This window comes from Oxyura jamaicensis, chromosome 2 (assembly GCF_011077185.1).
Source record: "Oxyura jamaicensis isolate SHBP4307 breed ruddy duck chromosome 2, BPBGC_Ojam_1.0, whole genome shotgun sequence".
Classification (NCBI taxonomy): Eukaryota; Metazoa; Chordata; class Aves; order Anseriformes; family Anatidae; genus Oxyura; species Oxyura jamaicensis.
In genome coordinates, this window is record NC_048894.1 from 117,765,493 (window position 1) to 117,792,670 (window position 27,178).

General features: G+C 39.0%; 1 protein-coding gene across 1 annotated transcript in view; it reads right to left on the reverse strand.

Moving 5' to 3' along the window:
* Window positions 1-26,545, reverse strand: part of ATP6V1H (ATPase H+ transporting V1 subunit H) — a 38,527-nt gene extending 11,982 nt beyond the window's left edge. The window contains exons 1-12 of the mRNA XM_035318223.1: window positions 26,448-26,545; window positions 25,340-25,466; window positions 20,332-20,434; window positions 19,795-19,884; window positions 16,590-16,703; window positions 14,536-14,640; window positions 13,578-13,631; window positions 10,768-10,865; window positions 8,328-8,520; window positions 5,280-5,458; window positions 4,403-4,528; window positions 2,826-2,927 (exon numbers count right to left, since the gene is read on the reverse strand). Coding sequence (XP_035174114.1) covers window positions 2,826-2,927; window positions 4,403-4,528; window positions 5,280-5,458; window positions 8,328-8,520; window positions 10,768-10,865; window positions 13,578-13,631; window positions 14,536-14,640; window positions 16,590-16,703; window positions 19,795-19,884; window positions 20,332-20,434; window positions 25,340-25,443 — 1,268 coding nt within the window. The 5' untranslated portion in view covers window positions 25,444-25,466; window positions 26,448-26,545. The remainder of the gene's footprint in view (window positions 1-2,825; window positions 2,928-4,402; window positions 4,529-5,279; window positions 5,459-8,327; window positions 8,521-10,767; window positions 10,866-13,577; window positions 13,632-14,535; window positions 14,641-16,589; window positions 16,704-19,794; window positions 19,885-20,331; window positions 20,435-25,339; window positions 25,467-26,447) is intronic.
* Window positions 26,546-27,178: the final 633 nt, after the last annotated feature.

Consider the following 27,178-nt stretch of genomic DNA (forward strand, 5'->3'; position numbering starts at 1 on the left):
GAGAACATGAAGAGCCCAAGGATGGTGTTACTGCCCTTGTACAACACTTCCTACTTGCACAAATCACTTCCCAGCTACATATGGAGTGACTGAAAGGTAAGCAACTAATGAGGAAGGTTCATAGTAAAGCTTATTGCTTCAAGTTCCAAACCTGGTCAACATTTTTTTTTTTAAAGTTGTTCTTCCTCCCCTCAACTTCTAGCCATTTTAAAGTAAAATAGAGCTCAACTGGCCAGTTACAATCTTTGTACATCTGCAGAGACTCTTCCCAATAACAACAGTGCACTACAACAAGACAGGGGCAATTCTAACAAGTTTTCTGGATGCTTAAGAGAGATTTTAATATAGCATATTAAAGGGAGAAGGAGGAAAAAAGATAAATGAGAACAGGTTAGACTGTTATAGCAAAATATATTAATATGAAATCTACAGTGTATATCTAAAAGCAGACTAAACTGAAAAAGGGAAAGCAACCAACCTGTCTCTGAACCATGAGACAAAGAAGGGAAAAGCTTCGTGCCAATTTCCTGGACATGAAAAGCAATTTCAGAGTAGGGGTGACTGTAAACAACATTACACAGTGGTAACTCCTGAGCTGTATGGAAACTGTAGTGCAGGCTGATGTTTGATCTGTGTTTATTATAATAACAGCAAACACCAATTACATACTTCATTTCTGCTGTTATATTCTCAGCAAATGCATATTACTGACTCTTATTAGAAGCCCCCAGTGCCACGGCCTTAAGAGTCTGCACCATGATGATCAATTTTAAAGGCAAGTTAAAATTATGTAAGCTGACATCATTAGAGAACAGTCAAAAACGTAGCATTTGACTTAAAAATATTTTCTTTTGTCAGACAGAGGAAGGTCAGTGACCTTTTAACTCCTGAGTCTCTGCTGAACGCAGCTAGTAAACTCAAAAAGTTTCAGGATTTGATCAACCTTCAAAGGCTTAAATAGGATCCATTTAAGAGATAAGGTTAAACACTTAGAAGAAAAAATTATTTAAGATGTTTGAATTCTCTCTTCTAAACCATTGAAGAGCATCCATTCTCCCAGTGAGTCACACAATGAAAGTGTGAAATGCCAACCAAGCATGGGAGCAGTAAATAGCTATATACCAAATACCACTACGCTAAGAAATGGACTTTTCAATGAGAACTGACACACTGTCCTTTGGTATTTTAACCTTTTAGCCCTAAAATTGTTTAACTGGAACTCGCTGGTTTACAATGAAATTCCTTAGAAGAAACAGACATTTTAGTTTGTCCTTCAGAACACAAACCTAGATAATCTAGGTCTGTATGTAGAAAACAACTGAAGTATATAATGTGATAAAAGAATGTGGGTTAGAATGGTATTGAGGACACTTGTCATTTACCAGTGATCACTCCTTTTGAAGGCAGATACGCTTCTGAATAGGTTTACCAGCCTGGGAGGAAGGTAGTATAGCAGCTGAGGTACCACCAGGAATACATTTTCTCAGCCAGCAGCAGAGATACAGGTTCTGTTCGTCCACTCATTTGACTTCATAGTTTCAGTCCAGCAACTGCATGGCTGTACTAGACCAAGCATTATACTACACTTGAATATGTATGCAAGCTGCTTAAGGATTATGCAGCTATCTAATAAAATTGTTTCAGACAAAGGGCAGCTTGAAACAGGAATATTCAGTACTAATCCTTCAGCTTTGCCTCCTTGCAGGCAGCAGTGTTTCCACCTCAGAAGATATATTGCCTCCACTCCAATACCACTTGTCATAAATCTCTTTTGGAAGACACAGGAGCTGATCAGCAAATACACAGCACTTCTCAGTGTAAGTGGAATACTGAACACCTGATTTTTCTTAGTAGACACAGTTAATTTGTTCCAATAATCTAAAAATACCTTCAGTTCAAATTGCTTATATAAAGTCTGCGAGTACTTGAGCAAGTCTTTCTAGCATATGGCATCAAGTTGTAGTCCTGTGTTCATGATTCTGCTGATGTCAAGATAGCAGTCTACACAAGAAGCATTCACGCCATTTCCAACAAGCCTAGAAAACCATGCCATCTTCCCTTTTAAACCCTATGCAGAAACCAAAACCTGACAGATTCATTGCTACAGAAATTAAGTCACACATCCCCTTGGTGACTGATGAGCTTGATTTCTACAAAACTGAAAGGCCCATTTCTGTTTCAACAGTCTCTCTTCGTTAGAGATGCAATTATTCAGCAAGTAATTTCTTTGCTCACAGAGTTTTAAAACAGAGCAAAGCAAATTCAGTAGTGTCTGTATATTTTGACTAGAATTCAGGTTTACCATACATTAATATCTTCAATTAAACTTTATATTTGTGTAGCCAGAAGAAGACACAGTAAAAATAACGTGACAACTGAGTCTGTGCTAACGCCTTTGAAGTTACAACACCAATTGTTTGTGACAAAGAACTTCTTGATGGTTTTAAGTCACAAAATAGACTTAATCCTTCTGGAAATAACCCATCACTATTCTAAGTCCAATATTTACAGTCCAATAGTTACTGGGGGCAAAAACAATATGGTAATTAGATAGCTATTCTAATTTATTCCCATGTAAATCTGCTGCTTTAGTTTGAAAAACTAGTTCAAGATTGATTTAGACACAGGAAAACCCAAACTAGGTCTTTGACTTAATATATTTTAGCATCCCTTAACAGTGGAGGGAACCGATCTGTAACACCTTCCCAATTAATTACCTTAGTCATCACCTGCAATCCCTATGTAGGTATTTTAATGTAAATTAGAAAAAAAATCAGGTGAAGTCTATACTAGCCAAGTGTTAAGCATATTGGCATTTCTCTTACCTTTTCCCACGGGGATAGTGTCGTACATATTCCCCCACATCATGAGCAGCTACAGCCAGCACTTGTGGATCATCAGAAACCTCCAGAAGTTTTGTCAGGATCCTAGGAAATAAACAAGTCCCTTGTTTTTGTGTGGGGGGGGGGGCTTTTTTTCCCTCCCCTCAATTTGATAAAATAAAGCTGGCAAACAAAAACAACACTACTAGTCGCACAAACAGTAAAGCCAAACTTTGTTCAAATAGTAGTTGCATTTAAAACAATATAGACCTGGCCTTCCTTAACAGAATTATTAAAAAGTATTTACTAAATTCCAAAGAAGTCCAGCATCACTGGCTTAAGAAGTCAGTCATGGTGGAAATCAGAAAGAATAGCAAGTTCAACAGTAAGTTGAAGTACATTAGAGTTAGAAAAAGAGTAAGATGGTAGATAAGGGAAAATAAAGTGGTAGGGCTTGAAGTGAAAAGAGAATCGTTTGACAAATGCCTTACAACATGAGAAATTCTTAGATACAAGAACCTCTCAACATTTTTTGCGTCGTTTTTGCTGTTTCTTTTTTTTAAGAGGAACTATTGTAGATCACTACCTTTGTGTCAGTACAAGCACAACACATTTAACTAACTTGTACCAAAACCTGGAGAGAAGAACAGAGCAAAGTATTGCAGTTACTACAGGAAATGCTAAATCTCACCATTATATTCATGTTGCAGTTGGCAACAGCTAAATTTTTTGACTGTAATACTAAATATCTAGGAACATGCCCTCAAAGTGACTTATCAGACTGGGTTTGATGAAGTCCCAGTGCAGACCAAAACGCACCTAAAGTTCAGACTCAGTACGTTCCCTGCCTTCCAACATTGTGCATATTTCACTTGACCTCCTGCTTGCTGTTAGGTCTTGCATTTATTAGTGAATGCCAAGCAGAAAGATCTCCAGATACTATCAGTTAATGACAACAAAATTAGACAACTAACAGCTCCCACAGCAGTTTAAATCCTAGACATCTTTTGAGTGCATACTTCCAGAAGTCAGCAAATAAGTCCTTGACCTCAATAAGAATGATAAACTTAAGCTTCAGCTTTACTTCATCTAACGAACTTACATCAAAGTTTGTCCCAAGTAAAAATAGACTGGAATATATCTCAGTAACTTTGATTTTCCATGAAATAGCACCAAAATTTTCAAACCCCAACTATTCAAGAAAAGAGCTCGTTGCTCACATCAGTTACAACACAAAAAATTAAGATTAATGTAATTAAAAATGTTTTTACCATACACCAATTAGAATAGCTGTTCTTCAAATGGAAGTATTAAAAATTCAACTGTACACGTCTGTATCTAAGTTATGGTAAAGATATTCCTCCTTTTTATCATCAATACATCTTGACTAGTAAAAGCAAATAATTCAGCTTTTGAAAAATAAAAATAAAAATAAAGTGCTAAATAAGGACCATCCATTCTAACAACAGCAAGATGCTCTGACTTGCAAACATTTTTCATGTTCACGTTGAAATAAAGCATTAAATACAGGCTCAGTTCAACACTGAAAATATTAAAGAATTCAAGACTTGAAAACCTACTTGAGTAGTTCATAGTTCTTCTCATTTAATCTTACAGCGTTCTCCCGCCAAAACTTCTCAGACTTGTGTACAGGACTCCACTCCAGCCTTCCCGACTTGAGCTCAGAACTGTACTCATCGAAGGAGCTGCAGAACAAAAGATCTGAATGAAATACTGGCAATGCTTCCACGAACAGAGTCTGAACTGTACACCAAAGCCTGTGCCTAGCAAGACAGAGCTGGAGCACAATTTGTTATGACACATTTGACACAACTGCAAGACTGTTCTCAGCAGAGTGTGAGAACTGCTCTCTGCCTCAGAGTTCAGCTGAAAAACACAAAAAGGCATGAAAGGTAAGAGAAAAGTCTGCCTTCGAAACATACTCCCTCCATCCACTCCAAAACAGGAATCCTATGCTTTTGTGAATTTGTCAGCTGTTTTGCATGTTTTCTAGGTTTTAAATTCCCTCATCAAGGAACTTAGGTCTTTCATAGAAAAAAGCTTTTGATAGCAACTACAACACAGTTCGATTTACACACAAGAGCAAGAATTAGGCAAGCACTAGCAAAAACTTGAGTTAACCTGGACAGCAAGATGTACGCAAGAAGTCTTTAGCTTAGACTAGAACTCCTATAAACTCCTTCTGTAGTTGTTTTCACATGATTATCAGTTATGAAGATAACATATCCAGAAGTGAAAGTTTATTTTCTATTTAGCCAGCATACACTCATTTTGAATAGGAAACTTTTATAGATAACCAGAATCTCCGCACATTCTCTATCAACTATCACTGAAGTATCATAATTCCATATATTATACAGCTTTAAAGAAAAAAAAGGTTTTTTAACCAACATTCGTATAATTACACTTTTTGAGAAGTTCATACTTAAAACATACCTAAGGTCTTGCACGCTCTCACCAAGCTTGTCCAGCAGAAACTTGATATCTTCACTTATGTCTTCATCATCATATTTCTGCTGATCCAAGTTCTCTAGCTGCTTTAAGACTTTACACTGAATCATGGCAAGAGCATACTCTTGGCGAGTTTCTCTCTCAGTTGATTTCTCTAGCAAATTCTAGGAAAACAAAAGGATGGTTTTTGTTTTTAAGGACAGACTGTTTTGACAGACTAGTATCATTGAGAAATTCTTACTGGAACAATTTATTTTAATACGTAACCATTAGGCAGAACTGAGAGATTCCTGAAATAATGTCTCCAAAGACATACAACTTTACCAAAAAATAGCTGCTTTACACCTACGTTTAGCGGTGTCAACTGCCATGGGCTGACCTTGCTACACAGGAGGAGTATTCATTCACGTGTGTCATTGTAGGAGGCCAAGAGGAATTTTAAACACAAAGACTGGGCTCTAGCTTGCAAGGCAAAAGTAATGCAGCCATGCAAGAGGAAAAGCACAAATACCACTGCATTCAAGCTTGGGTCACTCAGACCCTTTTCCTCCTAGATGGTATGCTATCTTAAATATAAGAAAGTATTAATTCACCTGTATTTATCATTTTCCATATTAAATAGGGCTGACTAGAACGACTATTCAAAGAAAAAGGGCACACTTAAATAGCCCAAATCCCAGAGTCTCTGCCATAAACAATTGATTTTATCTGGAATTATCATTTTAGCTTTTGGTGCAACATCAGTACAGAGCAGGAAAGCCTTTTTTTTTTTTAAAAAAAAAAAAAAGAGTCATCTTTCTATCTAAAAAGCTAGCATCTGGATTAGATCAGCTTCTTTTGAAATTGGGAACATTCCAACTAGGTATTTTTATTCAAATAAAAGCTTAGTGGTAAGACTGGAATTAGAAGCACAGAATGTAATAGTCAAGTTCCAATGTCATTTATTCATTACATTTCTACTCAATCAGCTTCAAATTACGTTGTTCAGAGGTAGCCACCTACATTTTCTAATAAAAGATAAATCCCATGTAAGACGCTGTCCTTAGGAAAGAGAACATGTGTCCATATAAATAAGCCTTAACACCTACCAGAAATAAGCTATGCAATCACACAGAAGGAATTAGACTGCATCACTCTTGTCCACATCACAGAACCACTATACTTAAATTATTAGTAAGGTAGAACACTGCAAAGAACTACTAAAATTTGCCTATTGAAACTAAGTCGTATTACTGCTTTTAAAGTTAATTGTATGTGGCCATTAATGTGTGGAAAAAGATACATTTCTATTTCAGCAAGAGAAGGTAATTTACACAAAGTAATGCTAAATTATCTACTTTGAGTTGTAAGTACTAACAAAAGAACAAATCATGGATCTTGAACTTAAATTTTGTCTTTTAAGGAGCAGGTATATAAAGTTTCTAAAGAGATACATAGACAGCTACTCCAAATACTATTACATAACTCATACCAAAGAGAGGTATTCAAGCTTTTCACAGTGAAATTGAAAGGATGTATTAGGAAAATACAAATATATGATTAAGTAGAATGGATCACTGAACTATTCATTGATAAGTTTTACCCTACCAAATGAATCACAGCTTTAGTAGGGGCATAAAATGCAATGAAATCAAAGAAATACAAAAAATGAGGAAGATATTTTAATAGGTAAACGGAGAAAGTAACTGATATAACGTCGACAGTTGCTTTTCAGAAAAAAACGTAATTACATACTTCATATAACTAACTTACCAAAGAGGTAAACCAGAACAAATTACAAGTCAGATAGTAAAGAAAGTGTATGCAAGTCGTTAAGGCTCACGCCATGCCTTCAGTACAGACAGCAGGCATGATTTGGAGAATTCTCAAGCCTACTTCTTTATACAGGTCACACCCACGATCCCCCAAACTAATACTGCAACCTTTCACACAGAAAATGGTCTATTTTCCTCCACTACCTATTTTAACTTTGCTTTAGAAATTAGACATCAGAGCTGTGAGTTCTGATCTTTATTTCCTGGCTGCCAGTTTAAAACCATATTCTCATGCCACCACTTATCTTCAATGGTGGGAAAAAGAAAACAGCCAAGTTTCCCTGAAGCCTGTAACAGAACCACCTTGTTCTTTCTCAGCCTTTATTTATTAAAAAAAAAATCGAGACAAGCTTTGTCTTGCAAAAATAAACTAACCCTAAGAACTAGAAGTTTTTTCTCCTGTTTACTTCAAGAATTGGAAGAAGTTGAAAATGAGCTGCTGAGCCCCTCAACTTATTATTTTTTTAAGAAGTTGTCTTGCTGTAGCTCCCTGCTTAATCCTAGCATCAAGGCCCTAAAGCACACTATTCATCTAAAGATGAATACAGTAAGAATAGTCCCACTGGATACCTCACATCACTGACCTCCTTTAATAGGATAAAAAATCATGTTCTTATAATCTGCCTTATCCAGTTTTTCAAAGTGACAGATGCTTATGACCATTTAAGTCACGGATTAAGCACCTTTACACAGCTAGTTACAGCTGATCAGCAAATCAATAAGCAACAACTACCCTCTCCTCATCCTAATTTGTCTTCAACAAATCCTCATTCATCTTGATAGAGTGACCAAGACAAGATTTTTGGACGAGGGGATAAAATTCAAGTCAGTCAGTCAAAGAGATACCTGATTAAAATATATTAAAATATTTTAATTAATTTTAATTGCTTCATAAGGCAGAAATGTATCAGATATTAATAAACTCCAGTCTTTTAGACTAGGACCAGCAGAAAAAAAAGTATCTTGAACTAAAGTAGCCCGCACTAAAAAAAAAAAAATTATCAGCCTCATTTTAAGAGACTGACTGAATGGTAGACATTATTACCTGCAGTAGCATGGCTATTACCTGTGGCAAAACTCAGCCCACACACAAAAAAAGAGGGACAATTAAGCTTTCATTCCAGGATACCTAATGCCTAACAGAAACAGCTGTGCATCAGCAGCATCTAACATCTGCTCTGAGAGAGGAACAGTGCGATTGCAGTCAAAAGACACTTACCCGAAACGCTGCAAGGATGATTCTAGTCACTTTCTCTTTGACTGACTCCTGAAGGATATCCGACAGCACTGGAACAATATTATACCGACGGAGATATTCACACATTTGAGGGCTAAACGCCAACAGCCACACACAGAAAATCATCTGATACTGGAGCTGGAAGCCACATTTGTTGCTCAAGACTCCCATGATACTGAAAAATTAACAGAAGTATACATTTGATTTTTAATTAACTGCATACATTGTATTGTTCTGCACAGAAACATGAAAATAAGTGTCTATCAGGAACTTATTGGAAAGAGCTGCTGAGATGAGTATGCAACCCACTTCACAGTATCCTGCACCACTATTTATCATTGCACGAGCAGCTTGTTCAGAAAGCCATCTTTTATAAATATATTTATTTCCTCCTCAGCCATAAAGAAGCTTTTCCAATTTGAACTACTGTGGTACTGCACACATCTTCAAGTTTACTGAGATTCTTTTTCCAGTGGCAAGTTTAGAGCGTTATATGTCATTCCAGGAGAAACAGAGCTGCTTTTTCAGTTAAGAAGAGTAAAAATGAACAAAATCTACAAGAATCGAATTTGTTTCTGTAGTTGTATTTCTCCATCTAACATCTGAATTGAGCTGAAGTAATCACGAGTTAACACATGGGTTTTCAGAATAAAGGTTATAGGTGTAACACATCTTGGACAGGACACACATACAGAGAACAATCAGAGAAGTAACGATATCACAAGACCTATGAGAAAGAGTAACACAGGTTTGTTCAGCCAGACTTTTTAAAATTTAAAAAGCAATTTACAAGTGCATTCCAAATAAAAGCTAACCCAATTAAAAATTATTTTCAAAACTTCTCAGAAGTGAAACAAACAAGTTTGAAATGTAGACTTACTGTAACACTTCAATAGTTTATTGTATCAGCTTCCTTAGTGAAAATTGTTTCAGTAGCATCATCTTGACACACATAAGCATCTTTTGACCTTTCATTTTAAAATTTGAATGGTTCAGTTGAAAGGGACCTACAAAAATCATCTAGTTCATCTGCCTGGCCTCTTCAGACATAACCAAGAGTTAAAACAAATCATTAAGGGCATTAACCAAATGCCTCTTGAACACTGACAGGTATGGGGGGGCCATCAACCTCCTCTCTAGGAAGCCTGTTCCAGTGTTTGACTACCCTCCTCATGATAAAGCAGTTTTTTCTAACATCCAGTCTGACCCTCCCCAGATACAGCTGTGCCGTTCCCAATCATCCTGTAATCAGTTCTCAGGGAGCAGGGGCCGGCACCTCTCTCTACTTCCCCTCCTCAGGAAGCTGCAGGGAGCACTGGGGTCACCTCTCAGCCTCCTTTTCTCTAGACAGGACAATCCAAGCATCCCCAGCCTCTCCACACAGGACATGCCCTTTACTATGCTATATACCAGCTTTGTTGCCCACTTCTGGATGTTTCAAGAACCTGAACATCCTTTTATATTGTGGAGCCCAGAACCACACACAATATTCAAGGTGAGGCCGCATCAACACTAAACACAGTGGGGAAAATCGCTTTTTTGACCAGATGGCCATTCTGTACTTAATGCATCCCAAAATGAGGCTTGTCTTCTTGGCTGCCAAAGCATGCTGCTGGCTCACGTTGAGTCTGCTGTTGACCAACACCCCCAGTTCCCCTCCAAAGGGCTATTCACCAGCTACGTGTTTCCCATCCTGTAGCTGCATCAGGCATTAGTCCATTGCAGGTGCAGAACCCAGCTTTTACCCTTGTCAAATTTCATACCACCGATGCCTGCCCAAAATAATTTCACTAACCACTTTGACTTTTCTCCAACTCAGAGTACAATGCTATTTTTTCTTAAAATGAAAACTGTACAGCCACTGTCCCCAGACATACGTGATAGAAAAGCTATTTACAGTTTTTAAAAGGTGATACCATCCTAGCCTCATGCAAAGCTATTTGTGAAGTGAATTTGAACTAAGATCTATTTGAAGCCATATACAAAATAAAAAACACGAGATCTTAGCTCTAGAACATATTTCTTAGTTTCTCCTTTCACTAATATGATGAAATTAAGTAACTCCAAGCTGAAAGACAATGATAATAATTAGCAGAAATTCATTTCTTCAGTTTTTGTAACAAGTGAAAAAAACTGAAAGCATCTTCAGTTGAAGGCAGACAGCAGCTATATTACCCTCCAGATATTTATGCGAACAGTTCTTCCTGAAGAGTGAAGCAGCATTTAGGCCTCACATTGGTACCCACATCTGTAGTTTCATTTGTCTGTTTGACTGTATGAAGTTTTGAAAACAAATACGTTTTGTACTCCAACAGAGAAGCTGTCTTTTGCAAGAGAATTCTATTCCAGAAGTCACTGGGGAAAATGCTATTGTAAGGTCAAGTATATCCACATAAAGTAAAAAAAAAAAAAAAATGCTCACCAGTTTACCCCATCTGCTTCTACCCACGCAAAGCGATATTCGTTGACCCTTAGCATCAGCTGCAGGCATCCAGCAACGCACTGCACGTACTGGGAACTCTGGGTGAAAAGAACAACACGTCACTTCTTATAAGAAGAGTTAGGTGACGAGTGCTATAGCTCAGTTTTCAGACTAGGCTCTACTGGCATACTGTAGTATACATTTCTTTAGCAACACTTCTTAGTTAAAAAAGGCTCACCCTTATAATGCTTTCCAAGCCTCTATTTGAGCAAAAAAGCACAAGAAAAGGAAAGGCAGGATGCAAAATACAAACAGAAGCATTTTGAATAAAAAAGTGTTATGCAAGCAATGCCATTTTACCATTCCAGCAATAGATTTTCATAGCTCATTTGAACATGCCTTCTTTTAGCACGTATGAAGGCTACCTTCTGTTTGATTATAGTGCCAGAGCCACTTGATGGACTGAATCAATTACTACTCTATAGAGCATACCAGAAAATAAATCAGAAAACTTATCAAGCCTGGTTAATCTGCTGGAGGCCTTTGTAGTCAAAGGAACTGAGCTCAGTTTCTTCCCATTTCCATTCTCGACTCAGAGCAGCAGCGATGCCATTACAGTTTTATGTTTTCCTATGCATGTGCCACAAAGGACCATGCTCACCATAATGAAATGTGTATTTACACAAAAAAGATAATGTTAGGAAGATGAGTACACAAAACCATCCTCAAACTTTAGCCTTGCATTTTCATTTTTCCATATTCATTGAAGTCTTAGCGCATAACATTACACCAAGAAAAACAAGTAAAACTTTCATATCATAAAAATGCTGTGAGATGCAATCACTGAATTCCATTTTCATCCAGAATCCTTTATGAACTGTCACAGACTTAATCATTAAACAGCTTTCTAACTCTAAACGTACATATTTTTCATGTAGTAACATAAAATCAGCTGAAATTCAAAAATGTTTTTTGGTCAGTAAAAAGAAAGATCCCAAGGTATTACAGAAGTGGCATTTTATTCTCCCTTCGTGCTCAGCTTTGGTATTATTTTCACTAACACTCAGATATGCTGCAGATAAAATATTTTTTCCTATAAGCCTTTATCTTTATTAAGTGCCTTGAAAGTTTTGTGGTAGATCAGTCACATAACACAAGGTCAAACCTTTCAAACGTTTACTGGAGGAAATAAATTAGGCCAGGCCATATGAAAATAAGATAAAAGACAAACAGAACAATGTCTGATGAGGGTCACAGAATGAATTCATCCCTTTGAAACCTTTTTGTAAAAAGTGAGTCCAAAACACCTAGATCCAAATCAAACAACATTTATTTTACTGGGTAGCTATTTGCCTCAGACTTCCATGCAAAATAAATAGTATGAACACACAAACACTCCTGCCCCAAATAATGTATTGATTTATCTGAATCACCAACCTCTGTACTCCTGAACTTCTTAAAGCATCCTCTTCCAACACTATTACAACTGAAATTTCCTAAGTCCCAGACATCATTTCCAATCTAAAATGTTAGAACTGCATCGCTAATTTACTCTGATACAAATTAGTTAGGACCTGCTTGGAAACCAAACACAAGCAAGATCTGAAATCAGAAACACCACCAAGCCAGCACCAAACCTGCCCAACTTAATTATCCTAGAACATATTTGTACTATCAGTTCTGCTGCTTTGGGACCCTGCAGTGGTACATCCACGCAGTGCTACAGCACAATGAACACATTTCTAACCAAACTGGAACAGCTTAACAGCTCCGTAACAAGTGGTATGGCATGCAATAGAACTATTCACTGTCATATGGCTATATGACAGAGTCTAACAAAAACTAACAGTATGGGACATTGAACTACGCACAAAATACAGAAATACCTCAACTACCACACGCAGACTGTGAATTTCCTCCCTACCTACAGCCATACATAGCAGTCTTTCATTTTTACTATTTTAAATCCTGGTCAGGTGGTAATTTAAGAGGCTTTTCTCTACAGGAAGCTAATGCTTTAAAGCTATGACTGCTTTTAGAAAAGAAACAAATTCTAGGCTCATATTTAAGTCTTCTGAAAGACTACAAACACTTTGAGGTTGCAAGAGGAACAAAAACCACACTGAATTCCACTCCACATACAAAAGGCAAAATAAACTGCCTCGCTGCACCACAACAAAGATGAAAAATCAAACGTTATCATCACTTCTATTTGCTCTGCTGCCCAAGTTCATCTCAGAGCCCAATACCCATTATAGCTACAAGAAATTCAATATATATGAATACTGATGAGAAAAGGACTATCCACTTTCCCCTGAATTCAGGCTATTCAAATATGAACACTTTATAGTTTCAAAAGCACTCTTGTAACTTTGTGCTACAGAAGTTCCTGGGGCAACAATTGCTTTAATAGCTGACGTGCCTTAAGTTCTGCAGAAGACCCAGAATCTTCACGCTTTCTCCTATTAGTCAGATAGTTTGGTGCTAAATAGACAGCATTGTTTAAATATTAAATGAATTTGCCCACCATATCTTCAAGTTTTAACAATGAGGATACCAGATACATCTACAGTTTTAACAACCCAATCCAACTTTGGAAATATGTACTTCCACTGCCAGCATTTTCTGTGAAACCCACGATTTTAAAAATACTTTTGTTTCTTGGCGCCATCACCTGGCACTCTGTTGTTGTACAGTTCCATTTGAAGCGTTTTCTGTTATTGATGCCAGAAGGCCTTTGCACCTTAATCCAAGGAGTGGATATCACCTGCCTTAAACAGCAGATTGACAAGCTTTAAAGAAACACTCACATCACTTGTGGAGACTGCTCCTGCTTCCACAGAACCACCTGTACCACGTAGTTTCTAGGAAACAAAAAATTAAAAGTTTAAAATCAGAGCCATCCTTCACACTTAAAAAAGGTTGTTTCCAACACCGCTTCAATTCTCCCATCCCTCTACTTGTAAGAAGAGTTTATTAAATACTTTTTCTGCTTAATATATTATGGTAGCATATTGTATTTTTCACACACATACACACACCATTATGTCTAGAGGGATATGCTTGGAACTTATCGTGGCATAGCACAATTTCCATTTTTTCCTCTTTTTTAAAAAAAGTGTGGATTTAAGACCTTTATCCACCTTTGTCTTAGGATCTGGATGCTGTTCTCTTAATGTTGGAATTTCTTTCAGAAAGATTAAAGACTCTTCTTCTAGAGGAAAAAACAGAATTCTTAATAAGCCTACAATTAGGAAACCCATGCAAAAATACACTGCAACTAAACATACTGAATTATGTTTCTCTGTAATCTACTTCTGTTTCGGCACTACCTTAGAGAAAGACGAATCACTAGGTTTTGATAAGAACTGAAGGGAAGAAACGGGTAAATCTCAAAACAGAAGGCAAAGGAAAGATTCATATCTGAAGGACATGCCAGCAGGAAGCAGTTCATACTGAGGTAATGCCAGACAAGTTCTGTCCAAATAAATCAGGATTTATTTAGTTTCAAGTGGCAACTACAAAAAGACATAGTAAACTGGAAAAAAGCGTCCATGTTCAATTCCTGTTGCCATGAGATTTTTCTTCCTAGAAACAAGCTATGAGAAGCAAAACAATGAAGTGAGACAGAAAACCCTCGTGTTTCCTTAGTGCCCAGTAGACAATGAATGTTAACAAACAGAAAAAGCAAGAAGCCTTATTTTTTAATTTTTAATTTAAACTTAAATTTAAAGTCACTATAAAGTGTAAACAGAAGTAGCTTTTTACCTGTGAACTGAGCTGAGTTTTAATCCAGTTGAAATAGTAATTCAAGTCACTGCCTTCCATAAGTTCTCTCCCCCAAGCAGCCAGTTTGGCAATAATCCTTGCAGCCTGAAAGAGAATGAAATGAACAGATTTTCAGATCTAACAATTTCAGTCCTCAGTGTTAGAGGACAGTCCTACCAGCTCCAGAAACCAAGTTCAGGTAAAGGATGGCCCCTTACATGGAAAACAGGTTTCTATCTCTGTGCCTAGTAACTTGATTCCTTTAGCTTTCTTTTGCTTCTACTTCCTAGTAACTGGTGTTATTTTCACAAGGTTATCAGATACCTGTAGCTGCTGAAGTTCACAAAGCTCCAAAGAAGACCTCAGAATGGGCCTATCAATGGGCTATGGCTGTAGGATTCTACTGAAGTCAGAAATCCACCAGCAGTAAGACACTTAATGATCTAAGACATACATGAGCATGCTTACTTTAAGCGATTAAGGCAAATGCCATCACAAATTTAATAGTTTGCAACCATGTATTTTGTACTTAAGTTGAAGCAAGTCATTTTCAAGATGGAAGAAGGTTTCAACCTAGAGAAAGAAAAACAGAAAACCAAAAGGAAAGGTGGAATTTAAGAATGAAGTTGAGACATAAAAATGGTGGCAGACTAAGAGTTTTCATTAAATCTACAGCGTAAGACTATACACAACAAATCAGAAGAGTGCATTTTCTATGCCAGCCATTTCAAATTATTTTTAAAGTAACTATATGCATATATGCTGCAGGCTGTCGCATAACTATTTGAGCCAACTTATACAGAAAGAAGCAGTGTAAACAATTACTGAAGCAGGTGTTTGCCTGTACACAGCTCCATAATGCAGTGGGAAGATTATTGCAGGCACCTTTCCACTGTACTGCAACGGACTTAATTTTCTTCATAGCAGCCCATATGGTGCTGTGTTTTAGGCTGGTGACCAAAACAGTGTTGATAACACACCAGTGTTTTAGGCGTTGCTGAACAGTGCTTGCACAACACCAAGGCTGCCTCTGTTTCTCGCTTGGCATTCCCAGCAAGTAGTCTGGGCAGAGAGGCCGGAGGCTGGGAAGGGACACAGGGAGGACAGCTGACCTGAACTCAAACGGGTATCTTCTGAGTTAAGCGTTCAAGGCCAGGCTGGATGGGGCTTTGAGCAACCTGGTCTAGTGGGAAGTGTCCCTGCCTGTGGCAGGGGGTTGGAACTGGGTGATCTGTAAGGTTCCTTCCAACCCAAACCATTCTGTGATTCTATGCAACATCATACTCAGCAAGAAAGCTGAGGGGGAGTGAGGCAGTTTCCAATGTAGCTCAGTGACTGGCTGAACATCAGTCTGCTGGTGGTGAGTGACTGCTTTTGCAGCATTTGTTGTTTTGGTTTTTGGTGACTTCTTCCCATTTTTGTTTGTTGCTACCCCCCCACCACCACCCCAAGCCTCCTTCACTTACTGAACTGCCTACTCTCAGATCATGAGTTTTCTCACTTTCACCATTCCGATTCTCTCCCCCATCCCACTGTGGGGGACGGGACAAGCAACTGGGTGGGGGCTTTTCTCCCTGCCATCCAGGGTAAACCCACTACAACAGCAGCTGCAGTTTCCTCCCTAGTATGCTTACACACCATTTTAAGCAGACTTCAAGCAGCATTATAATAATTTGACAGAGTAACGTTCAGCAAGATTTCCTGTCATAGGATTAGAACTTAAATTCTAATGTTCATATAGGATGAGGAGCATTGACTGGCAGATGTTACAAAAGTTACTTTTCTAGTTATGCCTTACTGTGCCTAACTCTAAAATCCTTTATTTTCTAAGTCCTTAAAATCTACTCTAGTCTCCCCAGAAACACAAATGTCAAACAACACAGCTTTTCCTTCTAAAAAGTGGTTAAGTCCAGCTTATATTAAGAATGACTCATCTAGATTCCAACTAGAAAACTTTGAAGTCCAGGCAGCAGATTAAGTTTCAAACTCCAAAATGAAAATAAAACCAGCATTTTTCTGCACCATCTTCAGTGATGGATTCATTTGAAGCCTACCATATGCACAGTGAAAAGATCTTGTCGATTCAACATCGGCAGGAAGTAGGACCATGCAGTGTTTTTACCACGTTTTGCGTAATCAAAGAAGATACAAACACGCTGATGATTTTCCTGTAAAAACAAGAAGAGGGGGGAAGATCAGAGACTTGTAAGAGCATTCAACAGGAGACAGGTACCTTTGCTCATCATTATGTTGATATGTTAATATACTTTATCAGAGTGTATCCAGGATTGTAATAGGCCCTGGAAACTTTTCAGTTTGATGGTTACTTGCAGATACAGCCCATTTCAGCACACTAATGTTGAAGTGGGAGATTTGAGGAGGGTAGAATTAAGCTTTGAAATCCTAATTGTATCTTAGTGTTCCCACACCTGTTACAGTAAAAAATGATATATCCTTCTGATCAACCAGAACGAGAGGCTAGTTAAGTGATGCCATTTGTCATGATGCTTGGATAAAATCCATGAAGTCTTTCACATACTGTCATTTCCACACTAAAGATCTTTGTTGAGTCTGGAACTAGGGCACCGTGCACAGCTGCTTCTAGCATTTCACCTAATAACCTCTGCACAAAGCAGCTATAACCTTAAAGCAGAGCAGAGAAGAAGCCACAGTAACCTGAAGAAAAAAGAGAAGCTCTAAGAGCTGGAAATATATTCATAGAGAAAATGAAGTACATTGATTCCTGTTTCTCCTCAGCACTTCCACGTATTATCTAGCCCAGTGGATAGTCAGCTTTTATTATAAAGAGATGTCTCCCCTTTGAAGTCAAGCTACTTCAAACAAATACACAATTTCTATCAAGGAAGACAAAACTGTTCAAGACGCTACAATTAGGAAACTTGCACGATAACAGTATCTCAGCCTCCACTATCCCATGAATTTAATTTTTCAAACTCCACTACTTGAAGGGCTTTCTACCACTCGTACAGCACCCTTTTAACAATACTGTGGATGAAAAAAATCAGCTGGACAAGTCCACTTATTGAAGTACCATCCATTAAACACAAGATGATCTGAATGTATCCAAGATTCAAATACGGGCATTTTACCAGGTATCAGAGTTGCAGCCAACCCTTTTTTGACAGTTTCAAAGTTACTGCACCAACTGGGCTGCAAATTTCTGCCCTGCTTACTTCCTGGGGAGGATCAGATGTCACTGATGCTCTGATACTCCTAACTCTTCCAGCGATTCACCATTCAAGCATTTAATACTCTGAGACATATCAAAAAGCTCAAAAATTCCATTTCTGGTGTTCAAACTATGGAATAAAAAAAGAGGGACTTAAGATCTCAGGAACACCATGTCTTCATGGAGAGCCTCAGCTCTGTGAACACTAGTTTAAGGAAACACGTCAGCTTGATCAAATAAGTCACTCTTAGCATCTATACTGGTGCTACACAAAGTCTAGCTACAAAGAGCAAAAATAAGGTCAACTAACACAGTTTACAACATAGCTACAAAGGAGACAGGTCTGGAAGCAGGAAATCTGAAATAACTTCAATATGCTGTCAATCAGAAAATCAGTCTGGTGTTTGCTGTTAAGATGAGGCATAATGACAGGAGGAAAGAATGGACAACACCTGATGGCCCTGAAATACGTAGTGCTACACCATTCTAGGCAGCTTAATAGATCAATAAAAAGGAAATCCTAAACGTTCACATCAACAGCTGAATAAGTATCATTTTTCAGAAATGCCAGATGCTAAATGAAGCTCACTTGGGTGGTACTGCTACACCCACTAACTACTCTGCAGGTTCTTAAAGATTTCACAGTTAACAGACTGTGAAGTGTGATGGGGTCACTAATTCAGAAAAATTGTTCCAAGCATTTAGCACATGATTAGAGAAATGAATGTTTCCCTTGGGGATCCAGTATGCAGATGCTCTCCATCTTCATAAACAGAATGGTGATGTTCTCATAAGGCAATTTCCACAGCAGTCTCTGAAATAAATCTTTCTTAGAACCACAATCAGACCCTTAAGTAGAACTGCTGGAACCCTCCTAGACAGCCAGCTGGGCTTCTAGCACACTTGAAGCACAGTTGACATGATTTTTTACAACCTCACAAGAAAAGCATTGAAAGACAATAGAAGAGGTGCAGATGGTCATTATCACAGACAAAAGCTGGATATTATTACTTTTGATAGCTTCTAGAAGTTTCAGCTATCAAAGGTAGCTTTCAGTTACTGTTCGTTCATCTCATGAATTTACAGCAGGCATCCTTGCTCAAAAGAATTTCACTGAGAGAATCAGTGGCACCACAAGCAATTTATTGCTTAAAATCTTGGATGTACTGAATTAAGTCCACCAAGGCAGACAGGAGACTTCATTTCCACTACTGTGGATTCTTCTGTGCTTGCCATCTGCAGAGCCCTGGACTAAATTCAGCCACTGAATTAGTGGCCAATAAATATCCTGCTCTCCAACAAGAACCTTGCACCTTGGAAGTGTGCAACAAAGGGTCCGTAAGGCATCGTCAGCATTTTTACTATCTGAACAAGATCAAAAGAAAGAAGCCCTGTTTTAGCCTTGTCTAGCAGAAGTATGGACGACTAGGTGGCTCTAGGGTGATGTGAAGCAGATACCTACACACAAGACCTCTTTGCCAGCATCAAGATATGTTTGAATAATGAAGTATCACAGAGTATTGCGAAAGCCAGCACAGCTTTTCAGAAACTAAGGCAGAATTTCTGAAGTGAAAAAGCATCCAAATTCAAGCAAAAGCAAATATACATATACAAATAGAGAAACTTGCACTGACACCTCTATGCCGCGCTATCACCATAAAGCCTGAACAACTTTAAGTCATTTAACTTTCAGAATGTCACCCATGTCACTGCTGTAACATGGTAAGGCCCTGAATACAGGAACATCAGTGCAAGACCATCAAGTTAAGAAAGCTTCTGCATCTAGCTAAACATGACAGAATCAAGGAAACGGTTATTTCCAACCACTTTCTGTAACCAGCTAGAACTAATGCAGCTGTTTGAGTGGGCCAATGAAAGCCTTTACCTATGGGGTAAAGCACAGCACAGGAGATGGTATCACCTATTGTATGTTGTAGCTACAGGGCATGTACTAATGCCAAAGCCCATAAGCACAACAAGACCTAGTAACACTCGCTAGACTTGAACTAGACCAAGTAAACATACAAACATTCCTTTAAAGGCTTAAAAATAAGAGGTTATTGACCTACTTGCAGCATATCATCAACCATAGTCAGAATGTATTGAACCGTCTGCTCCTTCGAGATGTGAGTCATCAAGTTTATAAATGTTTTAGCACACTAGAAAATAAACGACATTAAAATTAACATTAACAATTGTGTTCATTCCTTTTGATAATACAAAACAGAACCTCATTACTTCACAGTTAAGTCTTACTGCAATTGAATAAAATGTTGGGATGCTTAATGTGTAAAAATGAATACATTTGGCATTATATGACAAAGAAGTTTTCTGTCATTGACTATTACCCTTTACAAATTGTTTTATGGGTTTCAAACAAGATAAATACTCCCCAGCAAAAGTCAGCAAGGTGCTTTCTGGAAAGACTGATTAGGTAAATCTCCATCTTGTATTTAGCAAAAAATTGTTTTTTTTTTTTTTATACAAGTCTTAGACTTCTTTCATAATATTTTAACTGTATCGTCAACATTAAAATAGAGGTGGTATGAAAATTTCATTCCATTCGCCTTCCCTAAAAAGGTATAATTAAAAGAAAGGAAAATTACTTGGTTGCCTTCAGTTTGCAACAGCTCTTGTTTCTCTTCTGGATTTCTTTTCTGTTCAAATCTTTGAATAAATTCACAGTCTTCACCTGAAATCATCTGTCCTCTGAAAAGCAAAGTATGAAACCATTAGCAACACACAAATGATAAATCATTAAAAACCTTACTTTCTTCAACTTGGTATCTCAGAGTCATTTTACCAATCCTACATCCCACAGCAGAACATAAAGAGCTCCTTTCTGCAGATAGTCTCAGGCGCAGAGTTTAAAACTCCGGTAACAGAACAATCACTCTGAAGTCTTCCCCGTGCATTGCTTCTGTTCAGCAGCATGATTAAAATTTTAGACATTGCCTTGTGTTAGTGTTTCCAAGATTCATCTCCTCTTAACATTTCCACTGAGTCAACTGCCTCCTCCACTTCTCAAAGCTATGTAGCATGATTCTTTTAACCCATCTTTTCCATGTTCTGGGTCAGTTTCCAGATGTTCCATGAACAGAGGTTCCATTAAAATCCTGGTAAACCCCCAATAAAAGTGCAATTTTTTTGTAATTGTCTCACTGTGTTGGGTCTGTCTGGTTGAAAAAAGCCTCAGCCCAAGAAGCGCAATGCTTGTTTACAAACAGGCTATTAGAAAACATCTGCTGACTTTCAAGGAAAAGTGGGATTTCCCAGCCCCTTTAAGCAAACAAGGTAACCAAAGCTTCCCTCCATCCCTATTCCTAACAACCATTCAATTTCACTGCTTTTATTTTCCAGGACATGTCTACACAGTCTGTCTATCGATAACAGTCATTCTGACTGAGCTTGGGCTGTCCAGATATCATCTGGTTTGGATCAGGAGTTCTGTAACCCTATTATTAAAGCTCTGTGCTTGAAGCACAAAGTCCTGCCTTTGAGGGCACTTGCTACAGGACTGTAAACTGCAGCCTTGTCAGATTCTAAGAAGCATGAATGCGAAATCACCATTTTTAAAACCTCTTGGTCTCTCATAATGATTCAGAAACTTGTGATTTTTTTATTTGTTATATATTTTCTCCAGCTGCTGTTCCTTTTTTGTCTGAATGACTTAAAAATCATTGTGGACTTCCCCCCCTTCCCCCTTAAAAAAAAAAAAAAAAAAACAACACTAAGTAGCATCTGCTGCAAATGCGAAGCTCATATTTAGGGCTACCTACCATGATGTCAAGACATGATTTCTTTTAATCAGCTATCCACAGTACTTTATATAAACCTAAAGGGCATTTATATGACCCAGCTGCTTGACAGCTAACATTCCAGCTGAATGTACTCTACAGTATTGAATGAAATTAAAAAACCTGCAAGTTAGGAAGCTTATCTAAGACTAGATTTGCTTCTGAAGTCTGAGATAACACTTGAATGGCTTTAGAAAGTTCCCACCCCAGGAAACTAAATCAGGTATTTTAAAATCAGAATTCGCAAACTTTTGTGAATTGCTTGAAGACACATGGGAAGCCAAATACAATTCAGCCACCAGGCATTTCACCTGATTAAACAGGAAGTACTGTCAAATGCTGTACAACAGAAAAACTGCCATATAGTAAGATGGAATTTCCAAAGTGAGTTCACTTCTCCAAAAAATCACTACCTTTAGAAAGCAAAACCAAAGTTTCCTTCCTTTGGGGTAAGGTACCCTACAAAGGCATTCTGACATCCTGAAGCAAATACTGAAAGCAACCACAGTACAAAACAGTAGCGTACCATATTTTCCACTAACAGAAAGCACCAACATCTCTGAACTACTATGAGTTTCAAGATCCAAAGGCAGGAAAGTCTGTACAGAATTAATGGCCTCAACTACATTTAGTTTCCACAAAGTAACTAGATCTACAGTTCACCCTCTACAGTTTTAAGGTTTGCTAGTTTTTTCTCCCTCAGAAACATCTGTTGTGTGTTGAATTCTAACTATTTCCATAAGTTTCAGTATCAAAAAAAAATCCACAGCCTAATTTTGGAATGGTAAACACTGGAAAACACAGGTGACATGTCCAGTTGTCATACCTAAATATTTCCTTTTTTTATGCCAATAATATACGTCGAAAACATGAAAGTCATCAGTTGAGTTAGTTTGACATTTAGTTTACAGTTACAACCTTCATGGATGAAATAAACAATATGCCAGTTAATCTTTAGCTTGAGTTAACTCTACAGAAGTCAGGCTACTGCAGCGTGACCAAATGCTAGTAAGACATTTTATTTTTCCACTGAGGATGGATAGAGCAGAAAGGAACTTCTGAAGTCGTTCCTCTGTGACCCAGACCCCTACACTGCTATGAATGGTGCAGTCTTTAAACCATCTTTATATAACTGTCACAGTCAGATTAAAAAAAAAATAAATCCTTAAATCAAGATTTCTTGGGAAGTTTTTTTTAAAACTCTTAACTACAGAAATGCTACCTAATCCTTAAGGAACACAGGTTATGTCATGCCTGAGTTGGTGTGTTAATTTAAGAAAACCAGACAAAATTCCTTCCTCTAATGTAAAGATGTCTGAAGACTTCAGTAAGTCTCCATCCATGGTGAAGGCTTAACATGGAAGTTCACCTCACAAACTGCACAGATTGCCAGAACAGCAGCTCAGAAGAGAACAAAGAGAACTGTCCTTCAAAATCATCAGTACACCAGCTTCCTTCTATTCTATAGGACAGAACAAACCACTCTGGCCTGCCTCTAACAGGTCACCAGAAGCTAGCAGTTTCCAGTCAGTAGTATAGCATGCCTCAATCTAGAAATGCCAGCCTATACAGCTGCACTAGCTGACTTTGCAACAAATCCCTTAAAGCACTAGCCTCAAAGAAATTATCACAACCAAATTCAGCTGTTGTAGAAAGGACACACACACACACACAAAAAAAAAACAAAAAAAAAACACAGAAATAATCTTTTCCTCTTTAGAAATCCCTAAGTTCTGCTAATATTTTCCAGCAAGTAATGATAAGCAAGCTCATCAGCCCAGGAAGTACAGTTCACAATGCTCTGTGATCCCTCTGGCACCACTTGAGCTCATCCTTGGAGCTACCTTAGTCAGACAGCCTGTTATCAGTAAATACAAAACACAAAGACTACGTTTATTTCAGAGCAACAATAAACAGGACACACTGTCATTGACATACAGAGGACAGTGAGAACTGAGCACTCTCACAGTATGGTCACAAACATTAGTCAGATGCACTACAGTGGCCTCCAAAACTTGACTGACCCAAAGAGAGGAAATAATTGACACATTCTCCTTTCATAGACTCCATAGCAGAACAAAGTCAAATCCTAGGATCTGGAAAAGATCCATCAAGTCTGCCTACTGGTCAGAAGTTATATAGGAAGCTGCTGACAAAAACAAAACTGCCCAATCCTTACTGATCTCCACAGAGAGAGAACCCCAAGAATGAAGGTGAGTTACAAATGGTAGACCACATGAAACACAGTCAAGCAATTAATACTACATTATATATTCAAAATATAGCCCTCTGCCAAACAGAACCATCCCCTACACCAACAAAAGCAACAGCTCAACTTACCAGCCCAGTGGAGACTCGGAAGACGACTCACATACTCAACAGATCAGCAGTGAACAGCTGTACTTCCACTAGCCAGTTACTGCCAATTGCCAACTAGAACAGCACTGAAACAGCCACCCAGGCTTCCCCAGAACACATTTCCTATCAGGTGGGTAACAAGGCATACAGTAACAGCAAAAGCCAGGCAGAGATGTGTCAACAAATGCTTGGTAGCTGCCACTCAAGTTACCACACCAACCTTGCTCTTTTGCACAGCCACTGTAATGTCACACTAACTGAACCAGGAACCATCTGAAAAATAACCCAGAAAAAGGATGGTTCTTCAACAGATCAGTTCTTTAATCCAGTTTACCATGCAGGTATACAAAGAGGGAAAAATAGTTCCAACTGCACAAATGGAATAAGCAAGACTGAGCTCCATAGCACAGTGCTCTGTAGTAGGTTGTCATTCATGAGCTTCTGCTGTGTAAGCATTTCTCAGCTTCCATGTGTACAGTTTTGCAATCATGTTTTTTTTACTGTATGGAAAATATTTACATATATATCACAGCCATCTGGAAAAACACTCACCTTTTGTAAAGTGGTGCAATGATAAACACAAAGCACTATCAGCATGGTTTATACCTCTATAATCACCAAGATATCTACCACTTTACTTCAGCATTAGTTCCTCTGGAACTAATTTGCTACCACAGGGGGACATTCGAGAGACAATAACAATTCACACTTTGCTGATATTCTTCGCAGGTCAGGAGGAGGAATGCAGGGATGCAGGCATTTCACATTTTACTTGAGATTACAGAGTGGAGAAAACCAGCAAATGTCTGTTTATTTTCCTTGTCCCCTACCTCATACACAAATTTATTTTCCTCAGCTTGTTCCTGTATCCTCTTTAGGCGATATTTCTCCCACCAGTTCCAGTGCTATTACTTCTAAAGTAAGTTCTGATCTTACCTGAAATAACCACGCAGCTCTCCCCAGACTGAAGTGTCTGCTTCTCCATTTACCTGCTTCAGTTGCTGTCCAGGACAATTATCCTTTATTTGAGGTACAGTTTGTTTTCCCAGACCAGTTTTGCTAGCAGTACTTGTGTTTACACAAAAGGCACTTTACCAGTAGAGAAACTATACCTACACATAAGACAACTCTTACCGTAAACTACATTCACTTCAGTACCTGTTTGATAAAGCTAAAATTGAGAAAGGTTTTTCTCCGGTAAGGAGGAAAATAGACTCTTTAACCATGCATTTACACCAAGTTACATTTGTTATTACTGTCTTCGATCCACATAAGTAGAGTTCCTTCTTGTAGTAAGAAAAAATTCCCCAGCCACTTGCATTTAATACAGACTTTTCCCAACCCTTCTCAGGGCACCAGGACAGATTGCTCCACATTGTAACAATATTCCAGTGCAACGCAAAACCACAAGAAGTTTAAAAATTAAAAAAAAAAAAAAATATGGCAACATTTTACTTACTGGAGATAAGACTGCCAATTTACTTTGTTCGCCCGAACTTCAGCAGCTTTGGCAGCAATGATATTCGTTGGGACAGCAGCATCTACGGCACCTCGGATATCCATCTTCACTGATATTTAAAACACACCTAGAAATACAAGTCAGATTTGAAACCTTTTGTTAAAGTACTAAAGAGCAGAATATTTGTCAATAATTTAAAGACAATGAAATGAAAACCTCTTTTCAGTAGTCCCATTCCCTAAAACCATTTTAGTACTTTCTAAGAAATCAAAGGTTTATGAAGCATCTAAAATGTGGTTTTCCTACAGCAGACAAGGGTATGCTATACTTGCACACTAAGCTCTAAGCAATCGGAATTTTCCTAAAATAAGAGATATAAACCTTTATTTAATAACTTTCCATCTTACCAATTCTCAATTAAACAATCAAATGGAATTATTTCAATAGACACTACATTTGTACAGTGAGAAATGTAGATACTACATTTCTACAAGGAGCCCTTCAGACAGCAGAAACTGTCTTCCTTCCAAATCAGGACTGATGATAAGACTTAAAATCCTGTGCACACATGCAGCTACCTCCTAACCATACTTCAAGACTGATTTAGTTATTTGTCTACTACTGCAGAGGATAAATAGAAAGATGTATAAAAACACATGAACTACAGTTTCAGAAAGAAGAAAATCCACCAGTTCAGTAGATTAAGAACCACACTACACAGACCAAGAGAGTGACCTTCACCACTTCTGCTTTCTCCTTCCGTTATGATTTAATCCCCAGCTGACTCTGATGCCAAAACAAGGAGCTGATTGCAGAGCCGGCCGCAGCAGCAGTTTCTGACGCCCTGAACCGGCTGGAGCCTCCTCGCCCAGCCTGGTTCTGACCCTCCTGGGCTCCCTTTGCAGCAGCGACCGGGAGCAAACCGGAACGCGCTGCCCCCACCCCCAACGACACAGCTCCCTCGCATTACCTAACGAAAATTCGATTTTAACCAAAATAGAAAACAATAATTAAAAAAAAAAAAAAGCCGAAACCGACCTCCCCTTGAACTCCACCGCCCCCCGGCCAGCAGACACCCGCCCCGCGTCCCGGAGGCCCCACAGCTCACCCGCCGGGAGGGCGGCCGGGCAGGCCGCGGGAGGCCGGGCAGCCCCGTCCCGTTCCGCAGTCCCCCTCCGGCCGCAGCTCCGCCGCTCCACTGCCGCCGCCACCACCGCCGCCGCTCGTCTGGCGCCGCCGTCACGTGACGCCGCTCACGTGATTGCGACGGCGGCCGCCGAGGCCCAAGCCGCGGCAGCTCTCGCGTGGCCCCGTCCCCCCCCGGCCGCTGAGGAGGCGGAGCGCCCCGGGGAGGGCTGGGGGCGGGGCCTGAGGGGCTGGGCTGGGGGGGAGGGCGAGGGCTCGCCTCTGTGGGGTGGCGTGGGCTGGGGAGCCGTGACGGGGGGAGGTTATAGAATCACAGAATCGTTAGGGTTGGAGAAGACCTCCGAGATCATCTGGTCCAACCACGCCCCTACCACCAATGTCACCCACTAAACCATGTCCCCAAGCAGCACGTCCAACCTCTCCTTGAACACGTTGGTGACTCCACCACCTCCCTGGGCAATCCCTTCCAATGCCTGACTGCTCCTGAGAAGAAATGTCACCTCATTTCCAACCTGAACCTCCCCTGGTGCAACTTGAGGCCATTCCCTCTAGTCCTATCACTGATTATCTGTGAGAAGAACCCGACCCCCAGCTCCCCACAGCTTCCTTTTAGATGATGTGCAATGCCCGTTTGGGCTTGCAGTGAAGCAGTAGGAGTCATCTACTTGACCCAACATCCATCCCACTCACTGA